Source organism: Lagopus leucura, unplaced genomic scaffold, assembly GCF_019238085.1.
Source record: "Lagopus leucura isolate 7727_CA_CO unplaced genomic scaffold, USGS_WTPT01 205-8_obj-0_obj, whole genome shotgun sequence".
In the NCBI taxonomy this organism is placed as follows: Eukaryota; Metazoa; Chordata; class Aves; order Galliformes; family Phasianidae; genus Lagopus; species Lagopus leucura.
In genome coordinates, this window is record NW_024963055.1 from 29142 (window position 1) to 51586 (window position 22445).

The 22445-nt window shown below is 60.0% G+C and overlaps 3 protein-coding genes across 27 annotated transcripts in view; 2 read left to right on the top strand and 1 right to left on the bottom strand.

Moving 5' to 3' along the window:
- The window catches only part of ARNT (aryl hydrocarbon receptor nuclear translocator), a 19361-nt gene extending 12221 nt beyond the window's left edge, over nucleotides 1-7140 (bottom strand). For all 15 annotated transcript variants that reach the window (XM_042891120.1, XM_042891117.1, XM_042891124.1 and 12 more), the window contains exons 1-4: nucleotides 7081-7140; nucleotides 3153-3264; nucleotides 2205-2249; nucleotides 1190-1234 (exon numbers count right to left, since the gene is read on the bottom strand). In XM_042891120.1, coding sequence (XP_042747054.1) covers nucleotides 1190-1234; nucleotides 2205-2249; nucleotides 3153-3264; nucleotides 7081-7105 — 227 coding nt within the window. In that variant the 5' untranslated portion in view covers nucleotides 7106-7140. The remainder of the gene's footprint in view (nucleotides 1-1189; nucleotides 1235-2204; nucleotides 2250-3152; nucleotides 3265-7080) is intronic.
- Nucleotides 7141-7738: 598 nt separating this feature from the next.
- LOC122190955 (cortexin domain-containing 1-like) lies at nucleotides 7739-9302 on the top strand. 2 transcript variants are annotated; one of them, XM_042891136.1, is made up of 3 exons: nucleotides 7739-8472; nucleotides 8682-8769; nucleotides 9014-9301. In XM_042891136.1, exon 3 carries the CDS (start codon nucleotides 9050-9052, stop codon nucleotides 9200-9202), a length of 153 nt encoding a protein of 50 aa, XP_042747070.1. In that variant the 5' UTR covers nucleotides 7739-8472; nucleotides 8682-8769; nucleotides 9014-9049; the 3' UTR covers nucleotides 9203-9301. The 2 variants fall into 2 exon arrangements, with proteins under 2 accessions (XP_042747070.1, XP_042747071.1); XM_042891137.1 differs by lacking the exon at nucleotides 8682-8769 and having other exon boundaries at nucleotides 9014-9302.
- On the top strand, nucleotides 9221-22434 carry SETDB1 (SET domain bifurcated histone lysine methyltransferase 1). Of its 10 annotated transcripts, none has more exons than XM_042891127.1 (22): nucleotides 9221-9312; nucleotides 10127-10340; nucleotides 10680-10855; nucleotides 11310-11347; nucleotides 11470-11569; nucleotides 11955-12122; nucleotides 12209-12410; nucleotides 13551-13624; nucleotides 13885-14075; nucleotides 14657-14834; nucleotides 15141-15279; nucleotides 17436-17579; nucleotides 18050-18649; nucleotides 18822-18938; nucleotides 19079-19248; nucleotides 19389-19975; nucleotides 20153-20181; nucleotides 20398-20530; nucleotides 20887-21049; nucleotides 21348-21559; nucleotides 21979-22067; nucleotides 22243-22434. In XM_042891127.1, exons 2-22 carry the CDS (start codon nucleotides 10129-10131, stop codon nucleotides 22358-22360), a joined length of 3840 nt encoding a protein of 1279 aa, XP_042747061.1. In that variant the 5' UTR covers nucleotides 9221-9312; nucleotides 10127-10128; the 3' UTR covers nucleotides 22361-22434. The 10 variants fall into 10 exon arrangements, with proteins under 10 accessions (XP_042747061.1, XP_042747062.1, XP_042747060.1 ...); XM_042891128.1 differs by having other exon boundaries at nucleotides 9241-9312; nucleotides 10124-10340; XM_042891126.1 differs by lacking the exon at nucleotides 9221-9312 and adding an exon at nucleotides 9321-9732 and having other exon boundaries at nucleotides 10124-10340.
- Nucleotides 22435-22445: the final 11 nt, after the last annotated feature.

The following is a 22445-nucleotide window of genomic DNA, read 5'->3' on the forward strand; positions in this document are numbered from 1 at the left end:
CATCCATGCAGTCAGCACAGCTCCAACACCACACGTCCATGCAGTCAACACAGCTCCAACACCACACATCCATGCAGTCAGCACAGCTCCAACACCACACGTCCATGCAGTCAGCACAGCCGCCGGCCCGGTAGCACAGCGGACGTCGCGTCCCATCGCAGGCAGCACAGCAGCCGCCTGCCCGCGCCACCAGCTTGCAGGAGGAATCTGCAGACCCTGTTCTGCCAAGGCTGCTGTGGTTTTCCCCCCCTGAGATCCAGCCGCCCTGGATAAAAAACTGCCATCCAACTGCTGCATCCTGAGCTGCAGCTTCTCAGGGAGGTGCCGCAGAGAGGCAGCGAGGCCGGCACTGCGAGCCCTGGGCGCAGCACACAGGAGGAGCGCGACCTGGGGACAGAGCTGCTGGCCGGCTCACAGCAAGCACCACCGATTTTGATTTCAGACCAAATCAACCCTCTGACAAAAGCTGCAGGGCTCAGTTCAAAGCCCCACTGGTTACAGCGAGCCCAAGTGTCAGCTCTGCCATCTTCACCCCATGCAGCGAGCTGCTGAGAGGAGCCCAGCGCACGGTGCAGCACAGCGCAGGCGTTCGGGAACCTTCGCCTCCATCCTCACTGCAATGCAGGACCTCAGGGGAAGCCAGGGAAAGGCCCCACAGTGCGCCCAGCTCTGCCCCACAGCACAGCCACCCTCAGCGAGGAGGACGACGCTGGGCCCCCACAGCACAGCCTGCAACTCCCAGAGCTCAGGATGCTCACGGGCACAGCTCAGCTCAGCCAGGACAAAAGAAAGCCGTGAAATGGTTCTGTTCAGCTCAGCTCAGCTCAGCAAGCCAAAAAAACCAAAACCACCAACAGGTGGAGGCAAATCGTCGCCCACAGCGTGACTCCATTTAAAGGAAGCCTCGCTGAGCTGCCCTCAGAGCACAAAACCACACGGCTGAGCGCAGGATTGGCCAGGAAACCCCAAGTGAAACCTGAACTAACCAAGAGAGAAAAGAACAAAGCCCAAAGCAGCAGCTGAAGCATTGAGAAAGATGATCAGTTCCTCATAGCTGGAATAAATTGGTTCAGAAAAAGCACCAAGGGAAAAATCTGGGTCGTCTGGTGTAAGTGGCCTTTCCTTCAGAGGAGAGAAAGCTCACTGGTGGAGAGCAGGGCAACCGCAGGGCATCACAGCACATCCTTACCTGGCAAATCGCTCCTTGTCGTTTGGCATCGGGTCATCATCACACCTGGCAGGAGGGGAGAAGAAGGATTCAATAATTATTACACGCTCACACTTATTCCAAAGACACTGAGAGGACAAATCTCATCAGATCACATAGAAAACGCCTGGTGTGGAGCAGGCAGCTGCATTCTGCTGTGCATCAGCCGTCCAGAACCACGCTCTTCGTTAACCTCATCCAAGTCATTAGGCTGGACATCCTTATCACCTAGATTGTTTTCCACATCACGTTTCCATCAAGCTCATCTTGCTCAGTAATTCAAGCAAACACACAGAGCAAGAGCTTCAACTGAGCGCTGGAGACACAAACCAGCAGCTGCATGCAGGGGATCTCAGGGCAGCCAGTGCCCACAGGGGCCATTATAACCCCAAGGTCGTTTGCAGCCATCTCTAATTAACTGTCCAACCCTAAGCCATGTAGCGAGACTGCAAGAAAATGACAGAAGAGCTTCCAAATCTTCTGCACTCCATATGGATCGTGAGGAGATGCCTGCAGTCCTGCCAGCTCCACAGGAACGAGGAGGCCTCTGGAACCGCAGCATCTTCACAGCAGATGTCAGTGCAGGAACGCATCTGAGGCACCAACAAGAGCTCAGCGCCTCACTGCGGTGCCACAGGGCGCGGGCAGAAGGTTTTTCTGTGCAACCAAGAGGGGTTCAGCCCTGCTGAGGGGCTCTGCAGCACCAGGGGAGCAGCGCGGCTCCCCGCCCTCAGCGCAGACCACGTGAAGGGGTGAAAGGATCCCTTCCTGCCAGAGCCTCCTGCAGCCCACAGCCACGTGCACAGCAGCTCTGGCAACAGCCGCAGCTGGAGGAACACTGCTTACTGAGAGAAAAGAGCCCAAGGGAGCGAAGCACTGCCTCCTTCAGAGCCCCTCCTTCCCCCCGTGCTGCTGGAGCAGCAAGCTCCTCCTCGGGGGGCTGCAGAGGCACCCAGACCACGCAGTAGGGACGTCTGTGCGTAAGGCTCTCCCTCACCTGAGGAATTTACTGTTCCCTTCGCCATCATCATCAAAATCAAGCCTGAAAAACAAGCAAGATGAGAATTATTAACCAAGATTCCCTTTCACAAGCTGCTTTTCCCCGTGTCCCTCAGGCAACGTTAGAAAGGAGGATTTCAGTGACCCCAAGTACTGACATAAAACGATTTACGCTGTTGAGGGGAGTAGAGAAGACATTTCCTTGTGTGCACAGCACAGAGCAGAGAGGCTGAGCACCACTGCATTCCTGCCCCAAAGGCTCCGGATGGCAGAGCAGCAGTGCCACAACTGCTCCTCGCGGCCCAAGGGACCGAGCGCCACCCCAGAGCGCTGCGGCTCCAAAGCCTGGAGCTGTGAGCAAACACGACTGCAACAAACGTATGGCAGAGGACAGAAGGGGCTTCTTGCTGCTCTTCCTCCCAGGATGGAAAAGTGGCACGCAGAGGCAGCACCGTGCTCCTAAATGAAGTGTGAGGAAGGAGCAGCAGGCAGCGTGTGGGAGTGACAGCAGATGGAGAAGGAAAGCGAGCAACGAGGAGGGCAGGGAGAGGCTTTCACCAGCTTGGAAGCAAAGAGGAGATTTCTTGTGCCAGGAATTTAAGAGAAGCCACTCAATCTCCTTTCAATTTGCAGAGGCATCTGCAGCAAACACAAAGCCTCCCACAGCACAGAGGCTTCCCTGCACCCTCCCCCACAGACAGCTGGAGGGGCTGAGCGAGGCACAGGCCTTCCCTGCTCCCTGCCGTGCTGCAGCGCTGCCCTGCTTGCCCCACTGCTGCAGCCCTGGGGGAACAACCCCTTCTGACCCAACTCTTCCACCTCCTTTTGTTGCATGTCATACAGCACAGAGCAGCATTAAAGCCTAGCACAGAAAGTAGGAGTGATGCAGGCACGGGGGCTCACCAGCAGACAGAAGGCTGGCTGCCCCCACGCAGCCCCCACTCACCCAGGACGCCTCTTGGCTGCCCTCTGCACGATGGCTCCTCCAGTCTGAGCTCCGGCCCCGGGGTTCCCTGAGCCGACGGCTGCGCCCAGCGAGGAGACATCTGATGCCATTTCTGCACGGGGAGGAAGAAAAAGAAACCGCTGCGACTCCAAACCTTCCTCCGGCTCAGATGGGAGGGGATCCTCGGCCCTCCTGCTCAGCAGCGGCACCACAGCGTCTGAAGCAGCGGTTCTGTGCCATGTGTTCCCAGCCCTCCCATCCGCTGCCTCCCCACACTCTGCACTGAGGCCCATCTCCAGCTCGGAGCACACGCTGTTCTCATCAGCTTGGAGCGCAGAATTAAAAGCTGCAGCCTCCTTTGCAGCCAGAGGAGGAGCCCGATGTGAGCACGGGAAGGGGCTGAAGCCACTGCCAGCTCTGCAGAAGGGCAGAAGAGCTGCGGGTTCACCTCAGCCTCACCGACAGCAGCACCTCTCGATTCCCCAGGCTCAGGAGACAAAGAATTACCGAAGGCGCCTCGAAGCCACGGCCTTACAGCAGCAGCTCCCATTCTGCAGCACAGCAGAGGCACTGCTACCAGCCCCCAGCCGGCCGCACACCCACAGCAGCTCTTCCCCAAAACGATGCTGAGCGCCTGCAGCCCAGCACCAAAGGGCCACGGAGTTAACGCAGTCTCAAAGGCTCTGCGTTTCTTTTCCCCGTGCTGTTCTGAAATAAACCCTCTCTATCCCTGCTTTGCAGCTGTGCTTTGAGGTTTGCTGCAAAGCAACGCGGCCACACAGCTCCCAGCACAGCCCTCAGCAGCTGGGCTGCGCAGAGCCCCGAAGGCTTCAAACGGCCCAAAGCTCCACAGCAGTGCTGCTGTGCTGGGCAGAGGGGACTCAGAGCCCCCAGAGCTGCTGAGCGCAGTGCTGAGGGCTGCTTATGCACCAAACGCCGCCGTGACGAACCCAACTCCGGCCTCATAACACCAAAAATGAAAGCAAAGGGGGCCCAAAGCCCCCTGAACTCTCAGTACTGAAATCCCAGCTGAGCCAACGGCAGCAGGCCCTGCCAGGCAAGAAGCAAAGGGCAGCAGCACCATGAGAAATCTGTGCAGCAATGCTCAGCAGCAACTCCTCACCCCGAGCAAAGCAGTGCTTCACATCCCGCCCTTCCAGGAGAGGAAGAACCCTCAGAGCTGTTTGTATCACCTGCTTTTCACCTTTTTCCCCCTTTTCCTTCAGATTTTAACCCAGCAGCAGCACTCCTGTGGGCAGACAGGCTCTGCTGGCAGCTTGCAGCAGGGCTGTGCGACCACCAACCGCCTCTGCTGGGCCAGCAAACACCCCCACAACTTGTGCTGCTTCTCCCCACAGCGACGCTGCCAGCCTGCACTGCTGCTTGCTTTGCTCTCCACCCAGTGCTGCTGCTGAGCTTTCCTCCCTACCAGCAGCACAGAGCAAACAAAGCCAGCAGCTCCGGAGCCCACAGAGCCGACTGCAAGCTTCCCTGCAGCAGCAGAACCTGAGCAGCAGCAGGAGGCAATGAGGGCTGTGGGGCTGCCTGTTCCATCCGTCCCCAATCCAGACGGTCGCCGTGCCCGCCTCCATCAGCCCCAGCTCCCAAACTCAGCTGGAGCTGCTCAGGCACTGCTGCTGATGGAGGACTCTCTATGCAGCCTTCCTCCCACCGCGCAGACAGCTGGCAGCCAGAAGGGCTGCTTTGGGTGCAGGCAAACCGGGGTAAAACGTTCGTTCCTTCCTTTCTTCTGGGAGTCCTTGGCTCTCCAGAAAGGCCGCAAACTGAGCAGAAGGAAAGAAAGTTCCTGGAGTGCTGCTCTGTGTTCATTAAGGAGTGAGGAATTTCCGGCTCAGGGAGGGGAAGGAAGCGGTGCTGCACGGCTCTTCTGCAAAAGGCAGCACAGAAATGAAGGATCCCTGCGTGCACCTGAATGGGACGTGCCAGCAGAGTGCAGCGCATCAACAGCTGGAGCAGGATGGAAGAGGCTGGAGGACAGCGCAGGGAAGGGCACCAAGGGGGCCGTGCAGCTCAGCCCCACGGGAAGGGCGCTGTCGCAACCGTTGGCATCTCCACGAGTTCAGAAATGGTCCCAAACAAAAAGAGCCGACCGTTCCAAGCTGTGATTGAGGAGACGGGCAGCAGCAGCAGCCTGAAGGCTGTTTCCAACCCCAGCAGCACAAGGTTGCTTTCCAGGGCCGGGTGCAGCTCAGCACATTTTTTGCTTACCAAGATTTAAACCACCCATGGTTCAGCTCCCGCAGAGCTCAGCGCAGCCCTGCCTGTACAGAAGCCGTCTCCAAACAAACCCCAGGAATCCCCTTGCACCACAGCACCCCGTGATGAACCCCCCGCTCACCACACGGCGTCAGGAGCGTCCTGACAACCCCCCTTCACCACGAAACCCATTAAGCAATTAATGGGCTGGGAGCCTCTACAGATAGCAGCTGACCCAGAGCCAGCGCCTCCCTCTGCTGTCGGAGCCGTTTGTCAGCTTGAACACAGATGTTTCTTTTCCCAGAGAACTTCTTGGGGTCGAGCCTTTCCTATTGCACGCAGCCCAGCACTCTGAGGGCTACAAGCACAGCGCTGCTCTCACAACCGTTTCCCTTTCCCCACTCGCCTCATCTCGCTCTCGCCGTCTCTTCCAGCCCCGCTCTGCGCAGCACAGCTCTCCTTCCCTCCTGATCTGTACATCCTGCATCTGCCAGGCTGCTCTGAGCAGCTCCCAGCAGAGCCCTCCCTGCTACGAGGGCAGCTGATGGGCTGAACCGCAGCCCTGCCTCCCTGGGATGCTGCAGCACAGCAGGAGCCCCTTTTGCTGTGCGAGGAGAACGCAGATCGGACCGTTTCCCCTTCAGATCCACCTGCTGCTAACCTGGCTCAGGAACGCTCCTTTCTGGTGGCTCTGTTGTGTCTCTTTTTTCTCAGCATCTGAAGCCACAAATGCTTCCTATCCCATTAGAATGCTTTAGAAAAGTCATCTTCGAGAGGTGACATCGAATCATCCTTGATAAAGCTGGACAAGTCACACAGCCCCACACCCCGTCAGCCTCAAGCCACAAGTGAGAGCAGTCAGCAACCACAAAGCAGCACAGCAAAACAAGAAAAAAAGAGACACAGAAGCTCAGGTTCTGATCTCAGCCACCCACAGCCACCAGGTTACTGCAGGGACAGATGGACTGACTGCGGGTTTTGCTAGAAATCCAATGGAGCCCTCAGGATCCCATCATCTTCCCTGCTCAGCACACTGCCAGTGACAGCCAGCTTTGGCCACCGACCACGGGGCAGAACGGGCTGAGCCCTGTGCCTCCTACAGGCATCGCAGCGCGGCTCACACAGAGCTTCAAACAGACACCGAGGGGATCTGGAAGGGCTCCTCCATGCCAGCAGCTGGGCAGGCTGCGATCGGCGCTCATGAAGGAAAAACCTCCCCAAGAAAAAGGGGGGAAAAGCAACAGCGGCCATGAAGGGCAGCAGGGAGCAGCGCAGCTCCGGCACCGTGGGGCAGGGCAGCACCCCATAGGGGTACAAACCCCGCACCCCTCCGCGATCCCAACCCCCCTCGTTCCTCCCCAGAGCGACGCTCTGCTCAGCCAAACCCACCCCGCTGCTCCCACCCCCACACGGGCCCCCTTCCTCACACTCACACCCCCAGGGCCCCATTGGGGCAGCACCGCTCCCTCCCCCCTCCGAACAGCCCCCCATGCCGCCCTCACCTCCCTCCTTCAAGCAGACCCCCCCAGCCCCCCTCACAGACCCCCAGGCCCCGCCCCGTCCCCTCACCTCCCCCTACAGGAGCTGCCAACCTCCCCTCAGCCCCACTTCGACCTCCCACCCACCGCCCCCCAAGGGAACGCCTCTCCCGCTCCCAGCCCTCCCCACGGCCGCACGCCCCCCTCAGCCCGAACCGCCCCGCGCTGCTCACCCGGGTTGGCGGCGGTGGCGGCCATAACGCGGCGCGGCCCGTCCCGCTGCCGCCGCCCCCCCCCTTCCCCTCAGCACCGCCGCCGCGGCCAAGATGGCGGCGCAGGAAAACCCTCCGCGCCGCCGCGCAGCGCGACCCGCCCGCCTCGAGGGGCGGGGCGAAGGGGGAATGAGGCGCTGCTATTGGTCCGTCGTGGAGGGGGCGGGGCGAAAGGGGCGGTGTGGCTTTAAGAGAGAGTGCCCCGCCCACATCGCGAGGGGCGTGGTCAAGGAGGGGAGCGTGGTCACTGGGGGCGTGGTCAAGGGGCGGGAGTGATGACGTCACGTTGTTTATTTGTTTTGTCCCGAGCAAAAGAATGTGATGGGGATTGGGATTGGGATTGGGATTGGGATTAGGACTGGGATTGGGATTGGGATTAGGATTGGGATTAGGATTGGGACTGGGACTGGGATTGGGATTGGGATTAGGACTGAGATTGGGACTGGGATTGGGATTGGGATTGGGACCGGGATCGGGATTGGGACTGGAATTTGTGTTGGGATTGGGACTGGGATTCAGGTTGAAGGGTTGGGATTGGGATCTGGGTTGGGATTGGGATTTGAAGTGGGAGTTGGGATTGAGAGTGGGATTGGGATCAAGAGTGGGATTGAAGCTGGGATTTGGACTGGTATTCAGGTTGAGATTGGGATTGGGATTGGGATTGATATTGGGACTGGGACTGAGACTAAGAGAGGGGTTGGGATTGAGAGTGGGATTTGGATTGATGTGGGGATGGGGATCAGCAGTGGGATTTGGGTTGATAATATAACAAACACAATGAAACTGAGAGGCGGTGCTGCTGGAGGTGCTGCTCCTTCCTGCACCGCTCTTTGGCAGCTCCAAACTGCAGAGCAGCTTGGAGCTCAGTGCCGCAGTTCCCAAAGCTTTGCACTGCTCAGAGCCCACAGCAGCCCCTGCCCCACTGCAGGTCACCCCACGGGCCGGGCGGAGGCGAGGGACCCAGCACTGTCTGCTCAGGGGGGTCCCAGTTTGCTCAACCAGAGCCACACACAAAGCCTGGCAGGAGGTGCTGAGTGCTTCGTGACCCCTTTAATCCACAGGATCGCTTCTCCCATTGCAGGGAGCAGCTGAAAGGTGATGCTGCTGTGTGTCTGCGGTGTCTTTGATGGCCCCGATGTCACCACGGCCCTGCAGTATTGATGAGGCCCAGAGGGGTGAAGTCCAGCCCCAGTGCCTCCGTGTCCCTGCAGTATTCATGAAGCCCGATGAGGTGACAGCAGGCCACAACATCACCGTATGCCTGCATTATTCATGAGGCCGATTGACTGAGGAGAGCCACAGACAGCAGGACACAGGGCCAGGCAGTCCGTCTGTCTGTCCGTCTGGAGAGAGGTAAGGGGCGCTCAGCACACACAGGACAGGGTTCAGAACTGGGGGGTTGGGGTCCCACCTCAGTAGGGTGATGGCATTCATGGAGGCTGTGTTTGCTCACCCCTGGTGTGTTATAAACACAAACAAATCTGTAAGTTTGGTGGCTTTTCTGGCACCAGCCTGAACAAACCTTCTCTTCTGCTCTTGTTTGCACACCTCTGTTTGCTTAGCATGGCTTTCCCACATGCTCCTGTCCCCTCCTAACCCGAGCCACGTCTGCTGGACTCAAAGATCCTTGCTGGTCCCTTCCATCTCGAGGTATTCTGTGATTCTGTGATTCCATGATTTCCCCGATTCTGTGGGGGCTCAGCCAAACCCTGCTGTGCCTAACAACCACCAGTTTGGCTGTACCCAACATTAATGGCATATTTTAACCCGGGTTTTCCTGGAAAGCGGGCAGGCTGTGCAGGGAAGGGAAGCTGGAAGGGATGCCACTGGGAACAGTGGGGTGCTTTGTGCTGTGATTGCTGCTCCTGCTCTTCCACCCTCCTCTGCCCTGCAGGATGCGGCTGGGGCTGCACGCCTGAGTGCCTCCCGCATGGCCATCGACGTGGATCAGGGCTTCGCCATCGCCTTCGTGGTGCTCACGTGCCTCTTCCTGCTGGCCGTGATGGTTCGCTGCGCCAAGCTCATCATCGACCCCTACAGCGCCATCCCCACCTCCACCTGGGAGGAGGAGCAGATCAACTGAGCCCCCCCCGGACCCCCAGCACGGCGACTCGCGGCTCTCCTTCCCCACTAGGTGCACCCAGAGCTTCATCCCGGCCCCCAAGGCTCTCATGGAAACATAGAGTTGCTCAGGTTGGAAAAGACCTTAAAGATCATCAAGTCTCCATTACCTCTGGCACCCCAGGGTCCTCCATCTCCTTGAGAGCCCCTGCCATTCTTCTCTTCCCTTCCTCAAAACCCTCAGAACCTCCCCGGCCCGGACCCCTTCTGTCCCCTGGGTGGCAGTGCTGAGCCTTTGCAGGGACGCGGCCCCTTTAAGGCTCCCCCCAGCCGCTCTTCTCGCACATGCGCCTTGGCTCACTTCCGCCGCTCACAGCGGCGGCCCGCCTCTCACGCATGCGTAGTGCAATGCCGGCCTCAAGTGGGAGGAACGGGACTTCCTCTAAGTACCGGAAGTGACGGCATGTAACGTCCGGTCCAGCGCCCCCGACCCCTTCCTCAGCCTCCATCCCAGCAATAGGGGGCCGGGCTGGGCCGGGCCGCGGGGCCGAGGTGGGTGCGGGGACGGCGGGTTGGTGAGGCGGGGAGGGGGGGAGAGCGGTGAGGGGTTTGGAAGGGAGCGGGGGGGGGTGAGGGGGGCGGGGGGGCCGGGGGGGGTTGGGGGCCGAGGGGAGCGGGAGGAGCTCCGTGTGCCGCTGGCTGCGTCCCCGGCACGGCGGTGGGACCCGGTCCCCGTTGGGCAGCACGGCCCCTCTGCGTTCCCTTCCTCTCTTCTTCCTCCCGGCCCTCAGAGAGACGTTGGATCTTTGCGTTTTCAGGGCTGGAGGGTGGGAGTGGGGGAGAAACGTGAGCTGTAGGGCAGCGGGAGGCGGGCTGGGTGGAGCGGAGCAACGGAGGGGGGGGGGGAAACGGCGGCCTCACCCCTCTGTGGTTCCGGGTGCAGCAGAAATGGATTGCCAGGACATCAAAGAGCTGCAAAAAGAAGTGATGGAGGAGATGGGAATCTCCATGGAGGAGCTGGAGGACATCATCAACAAGGAGCTGGAGAAGTCTGAGTACGTGAAGCAGAAGAAGCAGCAGCTGGAGGAGCTGGAGGTGTGCGTGAAGCAGAAGGAAGAGGAGGTGGCGCACGTCGATCGCCTCTTCGATGATGCTTGGAGGTGAGCTCACCTGGAATTGCGGCTGTGTGTCTGCGTTGGGTCTCGGAGAGCAGAGATGGGGCAGATCGGGTGGCAAAGGCTGATCTCTGAGCGCTGCCTGTTTCCCTGCCAGTAGGCTGACGCCGTGCTGGTTGACTTGTATGTGATTATTGAGGGATGATTAAAATCAGCCCCCCTGACTGTGAACCCCTCTGGTGGATACTTCTCCCTCTTCACGGTGGCTGTGTTTAATTTTGAGCTGCCCAGTGGTTCCTGTTTCTCTCTGCAATGCTGTGGGATTTACATCTGGACTCACTTTATCTTTTCTTGTCTCTCCCTCTTTCTTTCTTCCCACCTCAGAGACTTTCACAAATGTGAGATGTTGGTGAAGGATCTGTACTCCAAACTGGGCCTGGATTACCGTGAGAGCAGCTCTGAGGAGGAGGACTTGGCTGCCAAACCCACAGAAGTGATTGAGATCCCAGATGACGACGACGACGACGACATCATGAGTATTGATTCGGGCTGGAAGAACAGTTCAGTGTCTTACTGTGGTGATGAGGAAGGAGCGGGGATGGGAGCATCCTGGAGCAGAGGGGGATCAGAACGGGGTGCTGTAGAGCTGCCCATCAGCCACGGTGGCCCTGAAGCAGATGGGAGCCGTGAGCTCACATGAGGGACATCAGCACTGCCATGGTCTGCCGGGGCCCCACAGTGCCTGGAGTTCAGGCTGTCAGGTGCTGAGCTGGGACTAATTGTTGTCCACGTCAAACGGTGGACGTCCTTTGCTGTGGAGGAGCTGCAGGTGCATTTCTTGCATCTAGAAGTGATTGGAAGTAAAATTGCCTTTTTTGAGTGAATTTCCTGGCAGGATCAGGGGATGCTTTTGAACGGAGGCTTCCCTCTGGTCCCTTTTCTTTTGGTGACTTTCTAGGGTGCATTCTTCCTCCCCAGTGTGTTTTAAACCACTTATTTTCTCTCTAACCCCAGGCGATAGCAGTCCCAAGGTTCCCAAGGATCAGACCCTGGTGAGTTGGCACAGATCTGATCACAGTGCACCTCTGCAGTGGGGTTTTGCTGGCACAGGACATCATTGTATTCAGCGAGGCTGAAAATCCCCACTCTTTCACATTCTTTTCCTTCCCTTCAGCTGAGGGAAGCCATGGCAGCAATGAGGAGGTCGGCCCAGGACGTTCAGAAGTTTATGGATGCTGTGCACAGGAGAACAAACGCCCAGGAGGCAGTGAGAGGTCAGTGTGAGCGTCCTGCAGCTGCCTGCTGTGTGCTGCCACTCGTGTGGCCACAGCCTCGATGCTGGGCCCGTTGGTTTTCATTTTGGGGAGGAAAAACACAGCTCTGCTCTTTCCTTTCCCTGTTGGGAAGACCTGGTGGGGCGTGCAGATCCCATTTTGTTTCTGGAAATCCTCCTTAAGTGCAAATATTTGGAGTTCCTGTGCCATGAGAGCCTTTCAGCGCTGTGCCGTCCTCCCTCGCTGGTGGCTCCGTCCTCCAGGGCTCAGGCACTCGGCTGCTGGCAGCAGAGCAGGGCTGCTCCAGGTCTGACAGATGTGCTGGCAGTTGAAGCACAGCAGAGCGAATCCCTGGTTCGTTTGTGACGCGGCTGTTTCTGGGCAGATGCACAAACCCCTCAGCAGGCGCCTGGTGCTCTGCAGTCTGCTGGACCGGCCGTGGGGGTGGGCGACCTCAGCAACGATGGCGATCTGAAGGTGGGCATGAGGATCCTGGGCAAGAAGAGAACCAAAACGTGGCACAAAGGGACTCTGATCGCCATCCAGACGGTCGGTAGGTTCAGAGTCAGCGGAGCTCAGCTCCTCCCGCGTGGAATCGCCGTGCCTTCGCTGAGCCCGCCCTGCTGCAACGTCTTTCAGGTGCTGGGAAGAAGTACAAAGTGAAGTTCGACAACAAGGGGAAGAGTTTGCTGTCTGGCAATCACATTGCTTACGACTATCACCCCTCCCCGGACAAACACTACGTTGGGAGCAGAGTTGTGGCAAAGTACAAAGATGGGGATCAGGTCTGGCTGTATGCTGGCATCGTGGCTGAAACACCAAACGTGAAGAACAAAGACAGGTATTCATTCTCCTCCGCCGCCGTTTTATTCTTGTTTTTCTTATTAGTGAGAAGGAAACGTGCTGAAGTGGCAGCTGAGCTGCTTTCTGACCTCCCCAGGGCCGCGCTCAGTGTCCTTTCCTCACTTGTTCTTATCCACGAGTGCTTTGGGTGGAGCCTCTGTTGTGTTGCTCAGATCCCTGAGTCAGAAGTTGTGTTTGGTAATTCAGATGATGGTGCAGATATCAGCCCGCCCTGCTCAGGGCCTGGCATGAGGAAGGAGGAGCCCCGAGGTGTTTTGTGCCAGCAGTGTTGCCTGGGCACGTCAGGTCGAAAGCAGTCCCAGCTGCGTGCGGATGAGAGGCAGCTCCCCTTGGATGTGGTTTTTGCTCTGTGGTCTTTCTGGGAAGACTCACAAAGGGTTTTATCAGCCTCCCACGCTCAGCCGTGGCTGCGCCCAGCCGTGCGAGGTCCCATCTGATAAGTGTGGGGAGCTGGGCAGAGCTCTGTGCCTGTCGGTCGTGTTGCAAACGTGCTCCTCTTGGCTGTTGTGCTGATCTCTCGTAACCCTGGCACAGCCCTGCCTCCCAACTGCTACTTGGGGGCATGTTTTTGTTCTTATCTTTCTTCCTTATCTCCTTTCCTCACCGCTGCGGTTCAGCCTCGTGGGCCCCATCTCCCCTGCAGCCCTGGGCTCTTCCACGCACACCTCCTGTGTGTCCCCCAGCTCTCCCCTCTGCTGCTCTCAGTCCCAGCAGAAGAGCTGCTGCCCAGAGGCTCTGCAAATATCTTTGTGGAGATCAGAAGCAATTAAACTCTTTGTTTTTCCCCATCATTGCAGCTCCGTGGGGGAGGCACAGAGGTTTGGATGGGGGGGAGAGGGCCTGGCTGTGCTGTGCTGCTGGGAAGCCTTTGGGCAGCTTCTGTGTGTCCTCTGGGAGTGCAGACGGAGCTCAGGGCTGGGCAGAGCCGTTCAGAAGCACTGAGGGAGGCAGCAGTGCTGCAAAGCCTGGAGCTCCGGGCAGCAGCAATCAGTTCTGCCTGTCCTCAGGTGCCTCGCCTGAGCCGGGCCATTTTTGGGTGGCAGTGGGGTTTCTCTGCTTCATTCACTGGCATTTCCAAGCCCAACTCTCCACCTGTGTTCTCTGTGCTGTTATGCAGGTTCTTGATCTTCTTTGATGATGGCTACGCTTCGTACGTCAAGGAGTGGGAGCTGTACCCAGTCTGCAGGCCGCGTGAGTGACCTCTGCCTCCCCTGTGTCCTCCTGCTGGGTCACTCAGGGCGTTTGTGGGCACGCGAGGAGCTCATCTGGAGCATGAAGGTCGCACATCTCAGTGCTGTGCTCCTGGAGATTCGCTCTGCACGCACAATGGGAGGCAGCTCCCTGCCTGGGGGCATCGGCGTGGCTGCGCCCCTGCTGCCCTGAGCAGGAATGCATTTGGAAAGGAGCCAAAGGACCTTTCCCCAACCTCGTTTCTTTCCCTTTCTGTGCAGTTAAGAAGACGTGGGAGGACATAGAGGACGTGTCGTGCCGGGACTTCATCGAGGAGTACATCAGTGCCTACCCCAACCGCCCCATGGTGCTGCTGAAGAGCGGCCAGCTGATCAAAACCGAGTGGGAGGGGACCTGGTGGAAATCCAGGGTGGAGGAGGTGGACAGCAGTCTGGTCAAAATCCTCTTCCTGGTACGGCCATTGCTGCTCTGCCATCGAGGGGGGAGGATGGGGGCGTTTCTGTGTGTGGAGCCGAACCTGTGGGCCTTTGGAGCCCGGTTTCCCTGCTGGGGTCAGATGGGGCTCTGGAGCAGGCACACGTTCTGCTGCTCTGTGCTTTGCTGGGAAGGTGAGGCTTTGATCTGCGTGATGAAAGCTCCAAAAGCCCTTTTGACTGCGGTTCGCTCCCACAGCTGTGCATGCAAGGTGCTTTACAGAGGGTTACAGAACAGAACTCATCGTCTGCAGCAGTTCTGTCCCACTCCTCTGCTGCTGCAAGCTCCCAGCAGCTCCTTCTGCTCACTAGGAGTGCTGTTCTGAGCAGCTGAGCAGAGCTGCAGGATTCTGCAGGCTCAGCTTGTGCACACTGCAGCAGAGTAGCACTTTGGTGCCTGCTTGGGTCCCTTCTTGCCTAAATGACGGCACCTGGGCGCCATTCACTGTTTGCATGACCTTCCATAAGCCTTCACATCAATGCTTTCCCTCTTCTCAGCTGCGTTCTGCTGGCTTTAGAAGCATCACTAACGTTTCCTGGCTCTGCGTCCCCCATCCAGGAAGCTCTTGCTGTAGATGCTGTGAGTGTTGCGTTCTCCTTGCTGCAGGATGACAAACGCTGTGAGTGGATTTACCGCGGATCCACGCGCCTCGAGCCCATGTTCAGCATGAAAACCTCCACTGCCTCCACCCAGGAGAAGAAGCAGGGAGGGCAGGCGAGGACTCGGCCCAATGTTGGTACGGAGCGTTTTCTGCTTTCCTGTGTGTCTGGGAATCCTGGGGTCGTTGGCTGTGTGTTTTGTGGTGGTTTTTACCAGAGGGGCAGGATTTGCAGCGGCTTTGCCTGCTGGATGCGGCAGAAACGGGCAGAATCTGCCTGGGTCGGTTGGCTGCGACTCACAGCTTTGCCAGTGGCCCCTGTTAATGGCCAGTGCTTTGTGCCGCTCGCCTCGGCGACCGCATCAGCGTTCTGTGGCTGGTGGGACGACCTGGCTGCTGTGAGGACCCCGGGTCGATACTGAGCTCCTTCGTTCCTCCCCCAAGGCGCTGTGCGGAGCAAAGGCCCCGTGGTGCAGTACACACAGGATCTGACTGGAGCTGGGACGCAGTACAAACCCCTGGAGCAGATGCAGGCAGCCTCGCTGGCAGCGCAGCCCCCCTCCCCGCCGCCCTCTGAGATGGAGTAAGTACCAGATCCGTTCTGTGCTGCTCTGCGCTCCGTCTGCGGTGCTCGGCCCTTTGGGCGCTGCCCTCGTCGCGTAGCAGAGCCCTCGGGTGCAGATCTGCTTCGTGGCTCTGCTCGGTGCCAGGCTGTGCAGATGTTTCTAGTTTTGCTTCTGGGGAGCCGAGAGGAAAGGCTGCAGGAGGAGATGCTGGGGGCGGGGAGCCGAGCGCCCCTGAGCCAGGTGCCCACTGTTGGCCCGGGCTGAAGCTTCGCACACGTTGCTGCATTTCCGAGTTAGGAAGCTTGCTGCCTCTCTTCTGAAAATCTGAATTGCTCCCTCGTGTCACGTCCAGGCTTTGGTCCTCGGCTGCCTTGCATTCCTCTGCTTGGACCGACCTGCTGGCAGAACTCAATGGCTTACAGAGCGCTGAGAACTCGGGATCAGCTGTTGGTCCGGGTGCTCGTGGACCAAACGTGTTCACTCTGAGCTCCATCCGAGCTCCCCACGCATCTCCTGCTGCTGGGGGCCCGGGGGGGACCGGCGTGGAGGGCCAGGACGGTGCAGAAGGAGGCCTGGATGGAGGAAGGACTGAACACGGTGATGGAGGGAGCGTGTGTGAGAAGAGCGGGCCAGCTGAGGGTGTGCTCTGGGACCCCGAGAGCCTCACAGGGGAGAGGGAAGCTGCCCCCGTTCATTTTTGTCACCACTGCGGATTTCCCATCCGAATTTACGGACGCCTGACCCCCTGCCTGCACGTGTTCTGCTCTCGCTGCGTTTTGCTGCATGGGCTGAGAGGAGAGAGGAGATGCCCCGGCTGTGGGGAAGCCGTGCAGCACGTGAAGTTTTACTCCCCAGATGCTCTGTAGTTGCAGCAGTGTGTAAGAACCCCGTCTGCCCCCAAAGCTCCCTTCTCAGCGTGGGATTCCCCTCCAAAAGCAGTGCAGTGGAACTTGGCTGCCCCTGGATGTGGGGATCCAGTAGGAAATGCACTTCTTGTGCCATCCTGACCGAGACGTGAGAACTGAAGCTGCAATCCGGCCCCTGTTCTCCAGCAGAACCAAAAGGAGGGATGCTGTGCCAGGGGAGGAGCCCAGAAAGCAGTGCTGGCTCCTGCGTGGGGGCTCCCCCAGGACAGGGGGGCCGTGGGGCACCCGAGCTGCCCGGCACAGCAGGAAGGCGCTGGCGTTGGAGGGCCGGGGTCTGCAGCTCCCTGCCCCTGAATCTCTGTGCTCCCGTTCAGCCATCCTCACAGAAACCTTTTTCTTCCCTCTCCTGACCGTGGCTTTGGTTCAGGATCTTGCTGTCAGATCGAATCAGCAGATGCTGCAGACGTTTCCTTGTCCTGCCTTTAAGTAGCGGGCTGCTTCCAAGCCAGCCCTTCCCCATCGCTGCCCTGAGCAGCACGCTGTGTCTGCAGGAATGCTTTGGGGTTAAACGTTGTTTCTGAGAGTATTAAAAGTGAGAGAATGGTTCCTTCGCTGCCCTGTTTTATTTGCTGAGGGAGGGCCAGCTCTCCTCCCCCTCCAGCTCCGCTTTCAGCCTTGCTATGGTGCCACAGAGCTGCTCACTGCTGTTCCTTTGTAACACTGCTGACAGCAGCCTTGTTCTCTTGCTCCCACAGTTTTAAAGGTGCTTTTCGCCTCCCTTTCAGGCAGGGTTTGCTGCTGCTTCCTGCCCTGATAACAGCTGTGTTCTTTGACCTGCAGGAAGCCAGTGGCTGGCTGGGCTGCGTTCTGTTTCAGCCCTGGAAGTGGACTGAGGCTCTGTGCAGCTCTGCTCTGCTGCTGCGCATCCCTTGCAGGGCCGTCAGGGATCCCCTGAGCCCTTCTGTGCCTGCTGGCCTTACGTCCCCGTGTCTCAGCTGGTTTTGTTCTTGGCGCAGACCAAGGGGGGCTCTGTACCTCTGATTCCTCCCCTGCTCGGTGCTGAAGCACAGACCTGGGCTCTGAGTGCTCCTTCCTGCTGCTGCAGGGTTTCTTGGTGCCCTCCAGCACCCAGCTGTGCGTCAGTTCTCGCTGTAGGGCTGCTGCAGGATTGTTTATGCCGCGCGCTGGGGTTTGCACGGCTGTGAGGATGGATCTGCTCCCTGCGTGTTGGCGGGATGCTGGCAGTAACCCGGGGGCGAATGGGGCTGCTGCACCTTGCCAATTGCTGCCCTTTTTCCCTCCTGCAGGTGCTCTGACGGCCTGCTGGCCCAGTCGAGGAAGCAGGTGGCCAAGAAGAGCACATCCTTCCGGCCCGGCTCGGGGCAGTCGTCGCCTTCGCCGCCCGTGCTGAGCGACGCGCCAGGAAGGGCGGCTGCAGCCCAGCAGCATCGGTGAGCACAGCAGAGCCCCGGGATTTGGGGTTGCTTTGCTTTGGCTTCTGCCAGGTCCCAATCGTTTGTCACCTCCTTTCCTCGCTGTCCCTCCCTGACAACTGCTGGCTGCGTTTTGTCGTTGGTGTGAGCTGGGGAAGCCTCTTATCGCTTCTGCCCAGTCCTCACCCCTGCCCAGAGCCTCTGGAAAGGCTTGTCTGCAAAGGGCTTGAGATCCTATGAATGTTCTGCGGCTTCTGAGGGTTAATCTGTGTCGGCAGGTGGCTCCTCCATGGTGGCAGCTTTGTCTCACTGCCCCGCAGCTGCTGATCTGTGTGCAGCTTGTTGCTGCCTCCTGCGCTCCCTTCTGGCGGCGGTTTCCCGTTCAGAAACGCCTGGTGGCGATGCTCCCTCCCTCAGCAGAGCAAAGCCAGCAGTGGGGCGCCTCGCCTCCCGCCGCCCCGGCCGCTCACCGTCCGCCTTCCCCACAGCAGCTTCCCCTCCGGTCCAGCCGGCTCAGTGCAGCCCTTCCACGGGATGCTGGACCGGGTGCCCAACGAGCCGTCGTACCGCGCGCCGCTGGAGAAGCTCTTCTACCTCCCCCACGTCTGCAGCTACGCCTGCCTGTCCCGCGTGCGGCCCCTGCGCAGTGACCAGTACCGCAGCCGCAACCCGCTGCTCATCCCCCTGCTCTACGACTTCAGGAGGATGACGGCGCGCCGCAGGGTGAACCGCAAGATGGGCTTCCATGTCATCTACAAGACGCCGTGCGGGCTCTGCCTGCGCAGCATGGCCGAGATCGAGCGCTACCTCTTCGAGACCGACTGCGACTTCCTCTTCCTGGAGATGTTCTGCCTGGATCCCTACGTCCTGGTGGACCGCAAATTCCAGCCCTACAAGCCCTTCTATTACATCGCCGACATCACCAGGGGCCGCGAGGACGTGCCGCTGTCCTGCGTCAACGAGATCGACGGCACGCCGCCGCCGCAGGTGGCCTACAGCAAGGAGCGCATCCCCGGCAAGGGGGTCTTCATCAACACGGGCTGGGAGTTCCTGGTGGGCTGCGACTGCAGGGACGGCTGCAGGGACAAGTAGGTGGCGCCCGCCGCTCCGCCTCCCCTGCGCTCGGCTCTGCGAACCGCGGCTGCGGCGCTGTGGGGCCGCGGCTTCGCCCCCGGGGCTCGGCTTTCTCTGCCTGCCGAAGCCGCGTGCAGGATCGATTCTCTGGGGGCTCGGCTGAGTTTTATTCCTCTCTGCCTGCAGATCCAAGTGCGCCTGTCACCAGCTGACGGTCCAAGCAACCGGCTGCACCCCGGGGGGGCAGATCAACCCCAACTCGGGGTACCAGCACAAGAGGCTGGAGGAGTGCCTCCCAACTGGGTGAGCGTGCGCCCCCTCCCCTCCCCTCTCCTCCCCTGTCCTCTTTTCCTTCTTCCCTATTATTGGCCTCCCCTCCCCTGCCTGCCTCAGGGAGGACAGCCCTGCTCTCTGATAGCTGACGCTGCTCTCCTTTCGTTCAGGGTTTATGAGTGTAACAAGAGGTGCAAATGCAACGTCAACATGTGCACCAACCGCCTGGTCCAGCACGGGCTGCAGGTCAGGCTGCAGCTGTTCAAGACTCAGAACAAGGGCTGGGGCATCCGCTGCCTCGATGACATCGCCAAGGGCTCCTTCGTCTGCATCTACGCAGGTAGGGCCGAGGCTTCGGCTGCAGGGGGCAGCGGAGCGCAGCCCGAGGCGCGTGGTGCAAACCCAGCTCTGCTCCCAGCGGGGCTGCGGCGCTGGGCTGTCGGTGCGGCTGGAAACTCGCGCTGCTTTTCTGCCGGCCAGGGAAAATCCTCACGGATGACTTCGCCGACAAAGAGGGCTTGGAGATGGGGGACGAGTACTTTGCGAACCTGGATCACATCGAGAGCGTGGAGAACTTCAAGGAGGGCTACGAGAGCGACGCCAAGTGCTCGTCTGACAGCAGCGGGGTGGACCTGAAGGACGACGAGGAGGACAACACGGGCACGGAGGAGCAGGAGGAGTCCAACGAGGACAGCTCCGATGACAACTTCTGCAAGGACGAGGGCTTCAATGCCAGCTCGGTGTGGCGCAGCTACGCCACGAGGCGACAAACCCGCGGGCAGAAGGAGAACGGCCTCTCGGAAACGGCCTCCAAGGACTCGGGGCTCACGCCGCAGGTCGGCCACGATGAGGCTGCAGCAGCTGCCTCCTGCAAGCTGCCCGTGTCCGAGGAGACCTCCAAGAACAAAGTGGCCTCGTGGCTCAGCTCCAACAGCGTGTCTGACAGCTTCCAGGACAACGACAGCACCTCGTCCTTCAAGATGAGCGAAGGAGGGGAGGCCAAAGGCTGCAGGGCTGATGCTGCCCCGGGGGGCGCGGAGGGAGAGGCGAAGGCGCCGAGGAAGGATGTGAGCTGGGGGGCGCAGCCCGTGGTGGGGGGGTTTCGGTGCTCTGTGCTCATCTTCTGCCCCGAGGAGGGGACCTGGAGCCCCGGTGGTGCGGAGGGTGGGTGGTAAATGGGCCCTTCTGGGGCAGCCACAAAGACAAGGAGGAGTTTTCATCCTCTGCGTTTCTTCCTTCTGCAGGAACCTGAAGATTCAAGCAAAGTCCCGGGGTAAGGTTCCTTCAATCCTATTTTCCTGCTGTTTATTATTACTTATTCTTTCCAAATTTGCCTTGCAATGACTTGCTGTGGTTCTGTGGCTGCTCCCCACCTCTTTTCGATGTCGTTAAGCTGCACCAGAGGGATCTGAGTAGTCAGGGGGGCTCAGAGGTGCTGTTTGAGCTCTGCCTTCCCAACCACCTCTGAGCTCCTCTCCTCCCCTCACAGGCTCAGTGACCTGGGCAGGCTGTATGGCTACAACCCCAGCCCCCCCAAACTGGAGGGGCTGCGCAGACCCACCAGCAAAACGGCTCTGCTGCAGAGCAGGCGGCACTCAGGGCCCCTGCAGCCCCCCGCCGAGGTGAGCTGCCCCATGGCTGTCAGCTGCTGCTCTCCTTTGACTGCCAGTGGCTCCTGGCTGAGATTCCCAGGCTGGTGGGGGTCTCTCAGGGCTGAAGGCCCCGGGCCTCAGCTTCTGTGCAGTGGGATGGTGCAGCGCTCTGCACCCAGGGTTGAGGATGCTGTGCACCATGGGGGGTTGTCCCCCCCCCCTGTGGGTTTCCCTGGAGGCTCAAGGAGCCCAGCCTCCCCCGGAGCCCCAGCACCGCGTGGCTCAGCCCCTGCCAGCTGCCTGCAGATTTCCTGCAGGGTGGGGGGGCTCCTTTGCTGGGATGGGGGTCTGGGGGCAGCGCCGCTCAGGAGCTGCGATACTTGCAGGACGTGCTGACCCTGTCCAGCAGCACCGACAGCGACGGGGACAACGGGCCCAAGGTGGAGGGGCAGCCCCAGGGCGCTGCCAACGACAGCGACGACATCCAGACCATTTCATCGGGCTCTGAGGAGGAGGAAGGGGATGAGAAGAAGAACCCCTGCGGTTCAGGTGAGCGAGGGGAGGCGAGGGGCTGCCCCACAGCGCTGCGCTGCTGCTCACGGGACGTGGGAGGGTGAGGAGGGCGCTGGCAGGAGCCGCCCTGCAGCTGCGTGGAGCCGAGCTGCACTCAGAGGTTTCTGAGCCAGGCGGAAGCAGAAGCTGGGCGTCTCTCGGTTGCGAAGGGCCCAGGACTCAGCTTTGTGCAGGGGGGTGGGCGGCACAGCGCTCTGCGCCTGGGGAAGGGGGTCCCACAGGGAGCCGGGGCTGCCGGCGGTGTGGATTCCTCCCGGCCTTCGCCCCCCTGCAGGGCCCATGAAGAGGCAGGTGGCCGTGAAATCCACGCGGGGCTTCGCCCTGAAATCCACCCACGGCATCGCCATCAAATCCACCAACATGGCAGCAGCCGAGAAGGGCGACAGCGCTCCGGTCTGCAGGACGACACGGCAGTTCTACGATGGAGAGGAGTCCTGCTACATCATTGATGCCAAACTGGAGGGGAACCTGGGCCGCTACCTCAACGTGAGCACAGGGCTGCCGGAGAGCTGGGGGGAGGGCAGGGGGGATGGGGGGCGGATGCAGTGGGATGCATTGGGGGGAGGATGTGGGGTGTATTGGGATGCAGTGGGATGAGGAGGGATGTAGTGGGATGTATTGGGATGCACTGGAATGCTGCAGTGGGATGATGGTATGAGATGATGTGGGATGCAGTGGGATGAGGATGTGGGATGTATTGGAATGATGCAGTGGGATGCATTGGGACAATATGGGCTGCATTGGGGTGATGCAGGATGCAGTGGGATGGTGATGGTGATGATGATGATGATGGTGATGGTGGTGATGTGGGCTGCGGTGCTTTCAGGGGTGCCACTCATTTGTGAGGGTTTCTGCCCCCCCCCCCCCGGGCTCACTCCGCACCCACAGCTCTGTTCCCTTTGCAGCACAGCTGCAGTCCCAACCTCTTCGTGCAGAACGTTTTTGTGGACACCCACGACCTGCGCTTCCCCTGGGTCGCCTTCTTTGCCAGCAAGTAAATGGAGGAGGGGGGGGCGCTGGGATCTCTGCCGTCTGGGGGCCGCGTCCCTTTGTGGGGTCGGACCCAGGCTTCCCCTCCCGGCTGGGAGGTGGGGGGCAGAGGAGGGGGCTGAGGGGGGGTCCTTTGTCCCGCAGCATCCCGTGGGGAACGGCATCTCCTTTCCTTGCAGGAGGATCCGGGCGGGCACGGAGCTGACGTGGGATTACAACTACGAGGTGGGCAGCGTGGAGGGCAAGGAGCTGCTGTGCTGCTGCGGGGCCATCGAGTGCAGGGGGCGGCTGCTCTGAGCACGGGGCGCCCGCGAGCCGGACTGCGAGCTGCCGGGGGGGCTCTCACCCCCACCCCGACCCGAGCTGTGCTGTTGGGGGGGGG